We start from the raw sequence: 15,266 nt of genomic DNA, 5'->3' as shown, positions 1-15,266 counted from the left end.
GATATCAGTGGCCAGTCTACCCCCAAAAATGGAGGCAGAGGGAAGGGAGGAGTCAGAGATAGACCAGGTGAAAATGAGGGCAGGGTGGAAATTGGCGGTAAAATTGATGAAGTTTTCCAATTCCAGGTGAGACAGGGAAGCAGCACCGATGGTATCATCAGCATATCAAAGAGTTGTGGGTGGGGGCCGGATTAGTACTGGAACAAGGAGTGTTCCACGTACCCCACGAAGGGACAGGCATAGGGATAGGGCCCATGCAGGCACCCATGGCAACCCCTCTTACCTGAAGAAAATGACAGGACTGGAGAGAAAAGTTGTTACGGGTGAGGATGGTTCAGGTCTTTGCTCCAGGAAGAAGCGGAGAGCCCTATGGCCCGCTTGGTGGGGAACGGATGTGTAAAGGGATTGCACATCCATGGTAAAGAGGAAGTGGATGGAGCCGGTAAACTGGAAGCTTTGTAAATGGCACAAGGCATCAGATGAATCATGGATGTATGTGGGTAACGAATGGACCAGGGGAGAGAAAACTGAGTCAAGGTTGGAAGAGATGAGTTCTGTGGGGCAGTCGATACAATGGCCTGATGTGCCATGGTGGGGTCATGGTCCAGGGTAAGGTAGGAGGAGGTATCTGAGAGCTGGCACTCAGCCTCTGCAAGTTAGAGGTCAGTACGCCAGACTACAACAGCACCATCCTTATCAGCAGGCTTGATGACAAAGTCAGGGTTAGATCCGAGTGCACAAAAGGAATCTCAAATTTGGGGATATAGTTTGTGAATACGGGACACCTGTTTAACGATCGGGTGTGAAAGAATTTCTCTCGGACAGTACTGAACATCTGGAAATCTCTACCCAAGAACTGTGGAGGCTAGCTCACAAATTATTTAAAAGGGGAGGTGGATGGTTTTTTTAAATATCATGGAGTTGCAGGTTGTGAGAAGGTGGTGCGAAAGAAGAGTTAAAGCCTGGAGTAAATCAGCCATCATCTTACTGAATGGCAGGGCAGGCTTGAAGATTGAATGGCCTTCTCATGCTCATAGTTCTTTTGTTCTCACCTCAACTTTTTGTCTACCAACCACATTGCTAAATAAGCCATGTTTCTAACCTGGCTGAAAAATAAACCATGACCATAGCCAACTTTTTGCTACAGCACTTATAGCATTAAAGGGACAAAATAATTTTCTACCTCAGTGAAGCAAAGTTGTGTGTTACACAGTATAATATCCCTCTCCTGACAAAAATTACCTGACTTATAATGAGCAACTATATATTAAACAAACTCCAATTCACAGTTTAAGACAGTGTCTGAGCTGCTTAACCAGTTGCCTTGGAATCACTGCTAGGTAGTTCCATTTACTATGAACAAAATAAATGTGTGCACTTACCTTTATCAAACAGCTTTGCACATTCGTGACATAAAGAAAAATCATGTGACCACTGCGCATCCCAGCCTTTCCCTGGTGTTGTGGCTCCACAACTCTTACATCGGACACACTTTGTACAGATCTATAGCATAGGAAACCTTTATTAGAAATGCCAATTAGCTACTCTTCTGACCCTTATCATATCCCGTTCTGGAAACTGATGTACATTTCAGAGTGTATCCTTTTACTACATAACCTACGTTAACAGTACCCTGGGGTTTGGAGATCCACAGGCATCTCAGTTGCCTTTACTATTGTCTGCGACTGGAAATACCTTGCACCTTCTTTCCACTGAACAATCTGGCCTTCCTTTCAACTGTAAACTGACCTAACACCCGGATATATTGTTCAAAAGGTTTCAGCGTTCATCATATGACTCTTCAGTTTACTCTAAGTGAAAGACCATTTCATGAACAAATGAGCTGTTGCACTTTGCTGTTTGTCATGTACAGATTTAATGATGTCCATTTAAAAAGGGGGGCCCATTGGTAGCTGCATAGGAAAAAATCTAGCCTCAACTTGTCATACTGATAAATGGAAAGCAGCAACAGCATGACACATCTTGTACAAGCATGAGAAAAGCAAAGGTGAGACTTTCTCAAGGTGACCAAGAAAGATAATTGTAGGGAAATTTAAGGCAGGAGGGGCCTTAATTTGGCAGGTGAAGGAAATGTCAATCCACTAATGTATTTAATTGACAAACACAATAAAATCCCCACAAACAATCTTGTTCTTGCACTAAATATACTGCAACAAAATGTCACGGAACACAATGTTCAAGGGGCATTTCCACTTCTTTAGAGCAATTTGGGATGGATATTGTTGGTTCAACCAGGAATACCCCCCTCCCACAAACACATAGAAAATCTACACAAGTATAAAAGCAAAATACTGTAGATAGCAGAAGAATGAAGAAAGTGAAAATACTTGAATGATAAGATTACTTTTGTTTTGATGACATCAACAGAACAGTAACTAATTCTCTCTCCAAAGATGCACTAAACATTTCTAGCATTTCTCTTGTACAAATACATTTGCACATTAGTTTTAACTACCTGGATTGACAAACAATTCTTGAATTTGTGACCAAGTCACTTTGTTCTAACCATATTTGTTTTGTCATTAGCAACTCCCTAATGACAAGAACAACATCCATACTCTTCAAATGGGTAAAGGGGGCAAGAAACAGTTGATGGAATTTAAGCCATGAGGTAAAACAAGTCACAGTTTTTCATGAGAAAACTAGACTTACCCATACTTTCTTTTTCTTGGTTGGCTTTGTTGGGTAGTTTGGTCCCAGGCACTCTGGATGATAGCTGTTTCGACACTTGCCACACTCCAGGAGCTGCTGTGTAAAAATACAAGTTTTAAGAGACTGCATTTTATTTATGATAATCAGTCTTTGAGAGACAGGACTAATATTTAGGATTATTTCCCTTGCTTAGAGAAATTCTGTTAAATACTGCACCATTTTCCATCCAATTCACACCTGTTGGAACAAATAAAAATAGAAAATGTTTATGTTACAAAAGGTCCATCAATCCAAAAAAAATACAAGCTAAGGTTTCAAGCCTAAGCTTAATCAAAGGGCATATGGGCTGAACAAAAAGGTTGGAAATGCAGATAAACATGAATAATTCATTTTAAATAAAGACCATCTAATCTTCTGGTGCTAAATGCATTAATGCAGTAAACAAAGCAGCATTAGGACAGAAATGTTCCCTTCTATCACACGCTATTTCTCCTCACTATCTCCTTAAGTGAGCCTTCATGGGGAGACAGGAAACAGAACTGAAACATTTCCCCAAGTGGGCGGAAAAATCCCCAGAGTTAACACCTCTAAACCTCATGTTTTGGCAGCTGCTCTTTGGCAGCAAATGCAAAGTGGGCAGGTAATTAATTTGTCATCTACATTCAGCTGATGTTTATCGCCAGAAAGAAAGACTCAATAATGAAGATAACTTTTATAACAGAGTGTGTGCTCTATAAAATGGCAAACATTTACTTTGAAAGAAATAACTTATGCTGAAAGCCTACTTTTTTTACAGCTGTCAATGTGTCAGCAATGAACACAACAAAGTTAAAGGCTCAAAAAGAGAAGAGAATGTGTCTTTATTTAGAAGTAAAAGCAACAATCAGGAGCAGACAGTAGTGATTAATAGTTCTCCCAGGAGTCGAGAAATTTTAAACTCCAGAGGGAGTTAATCAGCTCGGCAAACGCAAAATTCCTGTATATAACACTTAGGAGGCATGAATAAGGAGGTATGAGATAGGATTTGAAGTTTCCTCCTGCCTAGGTTATTTTTAAAAAAAGAACAATTCTGTTAGAAGTCACCCTCAAACCACTTAATTCTTGTAATCACTGACATGTACGTAACGAATGAACCAGTTAGACGTGAACCTTGCTAGCAGAAGAAGGCAGAATATGAACTTTGCAGCAGTAACAGGGGCAAATCCAAAATGCCCATCTTAAACAATTATGCGCAGCTTACCATTACCTTTGAAGATTTATTCTGTCGGCAACAAACGTGACAGAACTTGCAGCGCCGACAACACCAATTCTCCCACTGCTCCTCCAGGGGTCGCTCATTTTCCTCCAAGCAGAAGAGATGGAAAGGCTCACAGCACACCTGACAGTAAACAAACTGTAAACAAAACACAAAGTAAAATAAATCAGCCAACTATACACTCTCCAGGTGATAATGATTGGTCCCCCGAGTATGTCAGATCTGTAACAATGTCACAATCCCTAATGCACATTCAGCCAAATTTGTTTGTGCATACAAACTCTTCATTTCTTCCCGTCCTTCAAGGGCTGTTCATTTCCACAATGAAAACATCTTGCGATTTTTCTATTAGCTGCAGATAAGATCCTGTATATTTTTTAAAAAATCACCAAGCCTTGCGATTAGGCAGGATCCAAGCAATATTAATTTGCACATTAGAATTCAGAAAATGTGATCATTGCCTGGTGACAACGGAATACTAAATGCCCTTGCAGAGAGAAATACCACCTGAATATGCAAAGCGGTATTACAGAGTTGATCATTTCGCTACAAAAACCAGGCTTTACTCATGTTTCTTCACCACAATCTATGTTGCTTGTGTTGCCAATAAACATTAAGATCAAGTTCCACTCTGTCAGTCTCACAGATGTTGACTCGAATTCAGATGGAGTTTAAACTAACTTATTGAGTAAGGGGTGATCATAAGATTCTGCATCCCCGGGTAATGATGTGGTGTGCTGCTCTTACGCAGTTATTTTACCAATTCATGAAGTAACTTCTACTAAATGGAGGTCAAACTTCAAGACTGAAATCACGAGATGGAAACCATACCTCAACATGTCCACTACTGGCACAGAGGAAGCAGACCACCCTGGGAGTGATGGGTAAAGAAGTCAGGATACTAAGTCCACCCATCTCCCACACATTTTCCACATCACAGTCCTCCTGCCAAAGTCAGTAGAACAATATCAGAACATAAACAGCAATAAAAAGTTTATTCAGTAGTTAAGTAGCTTCAGTCGAAGCCTGCCAGTGTTAATATTCAGATTTGCTGATTTGAGTAGTTCCTTCTTCATACAAAAAATGTACTTAACGTTCCTGAACCCATTCTTTAACAGTATATCCACTAGAAATATCACATTATAAAGAATAGCCTTCACGGAGAACATTGTTTGAGATGTGCACAGTGATTCACCAGGATGGAGCTTTGAACAGAGGCTGGGTAAGTTGTTTTCTGTGCAGCACAGGTGGTGGTTGAGGGGAAACCTCAGAAGTATATAAGATTATGAAGAGCACGGACAGAGTACATAGAAAACAGCCGCTTCCCCTCGTCAAAGGATCAATAACAAAGGGGTATAATTTTCAAGTGAAAGGCAGGAATTTAGAAGGAATATAAGAAAAAGCTTTCTCACACAGAGGGTGGTGGGATCTGGAATGCACTGTCTGGGAGGGTAGTTGAGGCGGGCAACCTCACAACCTTTTAAAAAAATACTTGGAACAGCACTTGAAATGCCAGAACATTTAAGGTTATGGGCTGAATGTGGGAACATTGGACTAGTAGTAGTATTTTATTTTTGGCGTACGGACTCGATGGGGCAAGGGCCTCTTCTGCACTGTATGATTCTACGACACAAAACCTGGTATGATCCTTTCCAATCACAAGAATCAATTAACAAATCAGAAAGAATATCCTACATACAGTTCTAGAAGTGGGTAGAATTTTATAATGGACACTATTCAAGTCTCCCAATCTGCAGAGATTTCTTTGAAAGGAGCATTATTCTCCAATCCACCCGTCATTTCAGAAACACAAGTAAAACAGCATTAACAGGGCTGCTACTAAATTCTCCCAAAAAGCTTCCATGGAGATTATCAATTCACAACGTACAGCACAGACAGGGAAAGATTTGCTGTACCTTCTTGCATTAGACCTTGGAAGATTGAACACGGATGAAAAAATATTCTCTACATTGTCCGAGAACTCAGTCAAACTGTGCTTTGGAAAGAGAGTCAGAATGAAGTGGCAATGAGGTGGTGGGATTGAAAAACACAAAGGGAAGAGTCAATTCTTACTGCTCCTAGAACTCCCTTACACCAATGGAATGCCAGTGAACAGGTGCCTGGCTGTATGCAAGAACAGAAATGGTGTATGAGATGACTGATTAAGTTTCACAGTAATAGAAAGAGGGGGACAGAAATCAAATCAAAATTAAATTATACCCTCCTTATCCTAAGCTAATATTTTCTACAGTTTATGTGACAGCTTCGCAGCCCCAACAGTTCTTTTTCTACCTTGAAATCCACTCTGATCCTATGGACTCCATCTGCTAACGGTTTTTGTTTTCCACAGGTGACATTCGTCAAAGGGGTGAGCAGGTTCAGAGTACTGGGTTCAAACTTGCTGACAGCAATCACTTTATCCTAAAAACAAGAAACATAAAATAAATAAAGCTGTTGTTTCATGAAAAGCATTTGTGAGCAATTAGACAATACCTGCTCAAGCTATGGTTTACAAAAATCATTATATTTGACTGGCAGCACGGTACAGGAGATTAGCTTTCAAAAGCATATAATTTCTGCTAGAAATATGCAAGAAACATTGGTCACCATACAAGTTACATTTTGCTCAGTTAAAATAATACCATTTTTTAAATTTCTCCATCACCATTTTCCCTGCTCTCACGGAGAGGGGTTAGAACTGACTCTAGAGGTTCAGCTGCTCAGATCAGCTAACTCAGGATGCAATTAGAATTACACTTGTGAACTTGTCTGTGCCATTTAGTATTACAATATTCAGCACCCCCTAAGGGAGTTTAGTGGCACTGAGTCAAGATACTTGTTTGGGTGAGATGGTGGGGATCCCAAGTAGAAAGTAAACAACAAGAGCCTGCAAGTGCAATATTGCACTCCTTACATGAAGAATTCCACAAAGCTGTTTTCATGCTTCTGCAACTATGTAACTGCTTCAGAATGAACGTTAGTCAAAAAAACTTCAACTGTCATCAAAACAGAACATCCACCTGAATGCACATTCTATAGAGAATTCAGGCCTGACTGGTCACTGCTTAAATATTCCACTTCAGCCTACTGCCCATCACAATAGTCCAGGTGGACTCGGGAACTTCACAGATAGTGAGCAAAGGTGATATAAATTCACATCCTAAAGGAAGTAAGTTTCAAGCTGCTCAGGGTATTTAACCTAGTCCTATGAATGTAGGACTGGAAAATTCTCAAGAACAATGGCAAAAAGCCAGTGGCATGGTTCTTGTGTCTCTGACCTCTCCTTAGAGCCTGCCCTATAAAGGGATTTAACCAAAGTTGGATTCACTCCAGTTATGTGCTCTCTCAAGAGGAAAGGATATCCCAATAGTTATTAAAATAGATCTATTTGCCATATGGTTTCATTTTCCCTTTTCCTCCCCACACAGAAGTGCCGGGATTCCAAATGGCAAATGGTCAGAGGCAAGAATTAAACCGGGATGTCACAGTATGGGTAATTACAGGTACAAACCCACTTAGTATCAGGCCACAGCACAGCAGTCAATAATGTTCCACAAAGAGGCTCTAAAGCAAAACACTAAATAAAAGAATTAAAATAAAACATTCTGAAGAACCCAAAAGGTAAACTCTACTTTGTCTCCACAGATAGTGCCAGACCTGCTGAATTTTCCCAGCGATTTCTGCTTTTGTTTCAAATAAAGAATGACACTAGAGCAAAGAAAAGTGACTTATGCTGCTGTAAGAAATGCCGGCAATAATCTTAAATTGGCAGGTACATTTCACTGCTTATGTATACTGACACTCACACAGCCTGGCATTAGTATCTACCCATAATCACTTAATTTTATCAGGTAGACCGCATCTGTAATTGCAAATCTGTGGCTAATGCAGTGGAACCCAGCTCTATTTATCAGACACAGTACAAATCAGCATTAGGTACCTTCCCAATAGGGACGGCGAATAATCAGACTATACATCTCAAAGCCAAACTAGTCAATAGCTGGTCACAACAGTGATGTATCGGCGTAGCTTTCATCATGTTCCCTTTCATGTTTCCTGAAAAAATAAACTTTAAATTCCTCTCTACCACACGTGGTAACATTATTACTTTTCAGTCCTGATGGCAGCTTCAATACGAGGGGCAGCATGAGCAGATATGCTCGGTGTGGCTGGTGAAAATTAGTGCTCGTCCTAACAATTACTTATGAAGCATCACTGGTAAAAGAACAAGGAGAACATCACAATGCATGATCATGATTCAAGGGATTGTGGACAATATTGAAATCTATTATGGGGAAAAATACTGAAATCTATTATGGGGAGGGAGGAAGAGAGGGGGTGAGTGCGCACGTGCAGAGAAAGAGGCAAATGAAGTCAAGACCTTTAATAAAAGGGTCCACAAAATGAGAAATAATTCCAATACATTCAGCAGCTTTACTTTGCAAAGAATCATTGTTTAATTGCTCAACTCTCACTCTCTTCTAGCCTTTTTCCTGTGTCTCACTAATGATATCCTTCTTTTATTATATCCTTTCATTTTCCGCCCTGCATTTCTACCTCAGTTGAAAGCTTGTGACTTGTACTGATTGTCTTTCGCATTCCTTTGATCAGTGTCTGTTCTCATCTTTCTTTTGCCTGTTTCTCCTCTTACTTCCTTGCTCTTCTTCTGTTCTCTTTCAGTCATCCCTCAATAAAAATTTTGCATGATGCAACCTAGCAGTCTAACAAGGTTTTACGTGAACATGCTGCAGCATCAAACTAGTAGGACATGTGTTCAATCTCATCATCTCTTACAGTCCTGACATCAGTTGGGCCAAGCTGGAGGAGAAACTAGTCCTAAAAAAGTGAAAAATCGGTCGGACAGCAAGTCAATCTTAGCCACACCTGTTTGCAATATGTCACAGCATTGTTGACAGACAGCTGAAAGAAACTCATCCTGATGAAAAGATGCTTGGTAAAATGGAGAATGCTATTTTAAAATGCTCGCTTCAGTTCTGTTGCAATTTTCCTGCCCCATTACTTTTTTTAAAACAGCTGATTTGTGGTATGACAAACAACAGCCATGGGATTAGTCTTTTCAACCATACAAAACCACTGTAGAAAAAATGTTAGTATTATGTTTACAAACTGGGAAGGTAGAGTATTTATAGCAACTCGTTCCTTTAGTATTAAACTAAGACTTTAGGCAGGAGGGACTGCAAGCATGTTTCCTGTTCAAGAATTTTGTGTCCCCATGCCTCTGATATTAAGACGCATAAAAGCTGAACTGGGAAAAAACATCTAAGATCATTGCATGTGTTGCACACATTAATTCTACCTGACTTGAGAGTTGAAGCCACATCAAATGAACAATGAGTCACTGAAAGCCCATACTGCACAGTCCTTTCCACTAGATTTAAGATACATTTTTGGGCCATTTCTGTGCCCTGCACCTGAAAAGTCTTCAGCATTTTTCCAGTAATGAAAGAAAGACAAGGTTTTACTTAGCAGGAGAATTAGAAGGGCCAACTTATTAGTCTAGAGAAAGCAACAATTATAATGGTACTTTTTATTTTTGAAAACATGGGGCGTCAGGTTCACCAGAAGAACAGATTGAAAAATTATAGGCACATTCATCATTGTTTCTCCATTATTATAAGGAAACCTGTGGGAAATAATACTGCGATTTTTTTGATTATGGTCTGCCACGAAGAAAGATTTGGTTCTGGGAGAACACATTTGTGAAATTAGTCCCTACATAAATGTCATTTAATATCAAAGTTGGCCTCAGTTGCTCAAAAGGTCAACTTTAACACAGTAGTATATCCAATAGATCCAATCTACTCTGTCAACCAGTCTCAGCAAAAGCATCTTTTTGGGATGCTACAACCGGTCTAGGACCCTTAGGTTAGTGCATTGGAAAGAATGTCAGTCAGTCAATCAGGAGCCTGCGATGCTCGCTATATTAAAACTAATGCTCTTACCATCTGGTGCACATTGCATACTGAAGACCCCCAGTCTAGTGGACCTGCACCTACATGCGTCAGCAAGTTAATTTCCCTTTAAACATCAGACAATTTCTACATGAATGTACTGATCATATAACACTAATGTCAGAAAATCTTGGCTCCCAAACTCTCTACAGCAAGATGAGCTAAGCAAGAAGCCCGTACATTGCTACCGGCATTAAGTGAAACGCTAAAGGAGCATCAACCACTGGCTTCCTATGCATATTTTCTGAGCTGTCACTGGACAGCATGGATAGCTAGGGATCCTCTTTTGTATGGGATCCACATGTAACAGGAAGATCTTAATAAAAAAGCGAAGTAGGGATAAGAAATGACAGAGATAAAAGGTGGGCAACTGAATAGGTTTTACAGTTCTAGGGACCCGGGAGAGAACTCTAAACAACACACGTGGATTTTAGAATTGCAGGTGCACAATTTAGGGGTATACCTGAATCACGACCCTGTTTGGTTACTTGTACTTGTTTTAACACTGAAAATTTGAGGCCATATATGCAACACACTGACCTTTGCACACCAGAATTCCCAACACAATACAGAGCATCATGTGTTGAGTGTAAGAACTACCAATTGTAAAATCTAACCAGGACAAGGCAAAACAGATGCAACATTTTTGGCCTTGACATGAAGGGAGGTTCTAAGAAACTTGATGTGCAGTTCATCCAACGCAGAACAGCACAAGAAAAAGAAATAACACCAGATATCTGCAACCTATGGAAGCATCTTGGGAAAATGCAATCAGAAGATTTAAAACAGTGGCATGATGTTTTAATGTCATCAGAATGATAAAGGTTACCTAGGAGAACACACATACACCAAAATGTGCTGGAGTTGTCCTTTAAGTAAGGTAGAATTAAAACACTAAGATGAAAGTTTAAATCTCACCTTTTCTTTCGGCTTTTTAGTTTTTAACTGAACATTGAAACGAGCAGGGGCTTTCTTCTGCTTGCTCAGCTCTAGTGCTGGGGAAACAAAGATCTTTATTAAGCGACAAACCAAGATGAACCTTTCACTGACAACAGGTTCAGATTGTATGAGGCATTTTTTCCCTGAAATGCTTCAAAATCAGTAAAATCTGTTGTTACCTAGCCGAAGGTACAGTCGCCCTTTAATTGTCTGAGAATGGACAGGGGCTTTGTGGTACCTTTAACAAAAGACAGTGGACTGTTTTGATGGCTCAGTTAGTAAAGTGTGCAACTAAGCCATACGGATCTGAAGGTCATAGGTCAACTCCCAGTCTCTGCTGATGTTTGCCAGTGCAGCATTTGGGGATCTACAAAATGTTCTCCATACTCTAGGAAAGGGAGAGAAATCATGCAGGTCTCTGGCTTTTGGGTGCTATCAGGAGCTATCTAGACACAATAAGCTGATTCAGCTGATGTCAGGACTTGGCTGTGGTACCCCATGAGATCAACTGCCTATCACAATTTACCTTAAAACTCAGTTGCGGTAAAGTACTATTTGGGCAAGGTACCAAAGTAGTCCCTGTAAAACTGCCTGCATCAGAGGAAGGGAGATAGACAAAAACAGACATTACATAGTAAAGCTGGTAACTGCACCATTTTAGGTGGTAAGTGTGTACGCACCTTTCCTTTCCTAATTTTCTTATGGGGAAGGTTCCGGATATTATTAGGAAGAGGTCCCATGCAAGCTGTGGAAGTTAGGGAGCAGAGGGTGGAAATAAGTAGCTAAGAAACCCCACAACACTCTCAAGAGAGACATTAGTTGAAGACTGGGAACAAAAGTGCCTGCCTGCTCTCTTGAGTACATCTTAAGAATCCTTAAGAAGAGGGGAAAGAAACAAAACAAATAAATTGGAATATGCATCATATATTTCAGGTGCTAGACACTAAACCGGCTGTAGAACCAATTCTAAAAGTCTTATCTTGAGCTAATTAAACAGGAGTGCCACAGTTATCTTAATGGAAGACAACCCAGCTTGGTCTGAGGGAACAAACTGCCAGAAATCAGGAGGTTCTCAAAATAACAACCCCAGCCATATACTAAAAGAAACTCTGCACAAAATATTTCCTGCATGGCATGCAAGCATTCCTTAAAACTTAGTGAAGAAAAATCTGTAACTATAGATTGGGCCGTCTTGGAATCGCATTATTCAACACTATCAATAAATTCCCACCTGCAGCAAATGAACTGAGTCAAAGCATGAAAAGTAGTAAGTCACAAAAGGCAGGGAAAAGAGACTTGTCGACAGATAAATGATGTGACACGTTGAGATGACAATGCTTTAGAGGAAACAATAGAAACTGCAATTTAAATTTATCTACAACCACAAAACTTTAGAATTTTCAGAACTTTTATACTGGAGAATTGACGGCAATTGTCTTGTGACCTTGCAGATGGAAGACACAATCAGTAATGTCAACCAGCTCCATAATTGATAAGTTTGATTGGTAAATCTCAACACGTTGTAGCAGTGATAAATCAGGTTGCAATGGCACCTGGTCTGGACTCCCCTCCTGCTTTTTCCAATGAGATCATCAAATTTGCTGGGAACAATATACCTTTAACATCAAGGTAGCAAAGAACTACATGCTTATTATACAACTGGAGCGGGCGTGAATGATAGCTAGGGAAGTGTCCTGTTAAGGTGAAAACCTGCACCCTGAAATCACGCGGTGCAATAGTAATAACTACGCCTTTTTTTGCAAATGAGTAGATGTCTTAAAACGATAGCCAGGAGGAATTTGTTACTTTCAAATTAAAATGTCACCCCTAATTGCAGAATGGAAGTTCATCCCAGTGATGTGCATGATAGTGGGAATGCCAAGTTTGGATTACCTGAATCTGTTTGCAATGGCTGTTTTTTCTTAGGGTCATTCAGCCCAGGCTTGACTGATTCTTTCTTTAGTTGCACAGGTCCTGGCTGCTGAGGCAGGCTGAGGTCAGGTGGCTGAGGGGGCTGTTTGTTAGGTTTCCGGGTAGGTGAAACTATAGCTGTTTGCTGCCGGGCTTCAGAAGGTGGAGAGGAATTGTCTTCCTCAAACTGCTGGTCATTGTGTTGATGAGGAACCTGGTTAGTTTTCTGGGCATGCTCCTGCCCTTGTGAACCACCCTGGGGAGAGCTCTTATGGCTGAAGTCAGAATGCTGTTTGACTGCTGGAAGTTCCTTCTTCTCTTGTGTTTTTGTTTTCTTTTCCTTTTTCTTTACTAAGAACCAAAGTTAGAACATATCAGTCATAATGAATAAGAACAATTCTCAAGAAGCAGAGCCCAATTACCAAACTTCTCTTGATGGCAGTCACTCATAGATAGTTATGTTCTATAGGAAGCAACACAAATGGTCAACCCCATATCAGGGTGAGCTTCACCTTGATGAACTGTCAAAATTGGAATATTCAATTTCCATGTGTGCTATTAAGGAAAGCAGATTTTTTTTTTGTTTAGAAACCCCTTGTCTCTTAATGGGGAGCAAAGGCTGCTAGCTCCGGTGGATGTCCAAATAGTTCAGTACTATATAGCTTATCCATGAGTAAAAAAGGGAGCATCACCCCAAAACATTGATTAAATAATTTGTACAGATGTACCTGGAAATCACACTGGCCACTACTATTCAATCTGCAGGTATCTTAATAGCCGCTTAATTCTAAGTTCCTCCTGTTTTAAAGAAACCCACCAACTTAAGACATGCCCCAAGGCAATATGACAAGACAACTTAAGGACAAGCAGCCATTTCAACTAAATTCTAATCTGTTGTGAAAGTTTTTTTTTTTTAAAATGAAATATAATTTTAATAAGAAATATAAACACATAGGAAGCATTAACTTCTTACTTCAACATTCCTAACATAACCTCTAAACTAGGAAATTTAAGGAATGTTTAATTTTAAGGGTAATGGAAAAACACTAGGTAAGCTTTACAGTGCCATTCAACAGGGAACTAGGAACGTAAGTGTCTATAATGAGGAGAATAAAATTACAAAGGGAGGAGGGTTCAGAGGAAATAAAACAGATTTTTACCTGTTAGACATATATATACACTTTATCTCTCAGTATCTCTTCATTTTTATAAATCAGCAAATAAGATGGCTCCTATCCTATTAGCAAAAATTTCATAGGGCACATTAAACACATTTAAAATTCTGTTTGGGCGACTTTTATTAAAAGGTCTACAGACCATAATCACTGCTCTTTAAATCAATTAAACACAGATGAAGCATTTTGGCAAGTTTTGGACAGGTAAGCTAAGATGCTACTTCAGCAAATCTTGATTTTCTACCTAGGTAGCATGTGCAACTTTCCAAAATTCACCTAAAGTGAAGTGCAGAAGCAGAACCAAGTGCAAATTAAGAAGCGCACAGCAGAGGGAAAAAACTGCAAGCACTCACCTTTAACTGGTTTTGGTGGAGGTGCTTTAGAAGGCATCCACTGGAGATTTTGACATTTCCGCATCCTGCATTCACAAAAAAACATGGAGTTGTTACAGTACAGTTGAAAAGAGAACAGATTAAAAAGAAACAAAAAATTATAGAACACACATTACACTTTCAGGCACTGCACTTTGAACAGTTTAATGCTGAAGGGCCTGTTCTGTGCTGTACTGTTCTATGTTCTATGTTCTAATACTATAGATCTAATACTGAAGCACAAAGCTCGTGACAAAATTCCTCAATCGGAGAGCCTTCAAGGGGAACCAGTTAGAAAATCACACATTGCAAACTCCATACCCAATTCTATACCTTTTTTTGTTTATCTTTCCTAAAGACAGGGACTGGTGAGCAGCAGCACTAGCAGGCCTCCAATAACATTAAAATGGCTGTTCCATGTTGCAGAAATTATTCAACTTTAAGAAGAAATCCCAGTAGAACTCAAGTTTACGCTAAATCAATGTCCGCTTTTCACTTTTGAGCTGATCAGTAGAAGGAATTCCAATCTTCCCCAACCTAACCCAGGGTACCGGTTCAAATTGTCACATTCCATCTGTTTTCTTGATGGAGATCAGTTACCCAAAGCTTGAACCTATCCAGCTGGTTATAAAACCTCACTCACTTGCAGCATTGTTTCTTCACATTCCGACCACCAAATTTGGGTTTGTCCAAGCAGTTTGTACATTGGCCGCAGTCATCTGGTACCTGACAGCCTGGACACTGCCCACACCTACGTGATCTCCTCCCTTTTCGAACAACAGGCTCCTGTGGCACCTTGTGCTTAGCAACTGGTTTAATTACTGGCGCAGGTGGTTCAGCATCCTCAGACCCAGCTACAGACGATTTATCTGTAATGCAAAGACAAGAGGTTTCAATATCTGTCATTTTCTTGGGCAACAGGGATTACAATTCTAGCATGGCAGAGACCTCCACAAACGCAGGTATATTC

The 15,266-nt window shown here is 40.1% G+C and overlaps 1 protein-coding gene across 4 annotated transcripts in view; it reads right to left on the bottom strand.

Annotated features, from left to right (window-relative positions):
• The window catches only part of kmt2a (lysine (K)-specific methyltransferase 2A), a 152,480-nt gene that overhangs the window by 74,430 nt on the left and 62,784 nt on the right, over positions 1–15,266 (bottom strand). For 2 of the 4 annotated variants that reach the window (XM_048562008.2, XM_048562011.2), the window contains exons 5-13: positions 14,940–15,165; positions 14,279–14,343; positions 12,733–13,101; positions 10,819–10,895; positions 6,221–6,349; positions 4,760–4,873; positions 3,914–4,066; positions 2,674–2,769; positions 1,383–1,503 (exon numbers count right to left, since the gene is read on the bottom strand). In XM_048562008.2, coding sequence (XP_048417965.1) covers positions 1,383–1,503; positions 2,674–2,769; positions 3,914–4,066; positions 4,760–4,873; positions 6,221–6,349; positions 10,819–10,895; positions 12,733–13,101; positions 14,279–14,343; positions 14,940–15,165 — 1,350 coding nt within the window. The remainder of the gene's footprint in view (positions 1–1,382; positions 1,504–2,673; positions 2,770–3,913; positions 4,067–4,759; positions 4,874–6,220; positions 6,350–10,818; positions 10,896–12,732; positions 13,102–14,278; positions 14,344–14,939; positions 15,166–15,266) is intronic. The other 2 variants (XM_048562009.2, XM_048562010.2) reach the window with 2 other exon arrangements.

This window comes from Stegostoma tigrinum, chromosome 32 (assembly GCF_030684315.1).
Source record: "Stegostoma tigrinum isolate sSteTig4 chromosome 32, sSteTig4.hap1, whole genome shotgun sequence".
Classification (NCBI taxonomy): domain Eukaryota; kingdom Metazoa; phylum Chordata; class Chondrichthyes; order Orectolobiformes; family Stegostomatidae; genus Stegostoma; species Stegostoma tigrinum.
The sequence above is the reverse complement of the archived record's forward strand: the minus strand, read 5'-3'. Positions and strand labels throughout refer to the sequence as shown.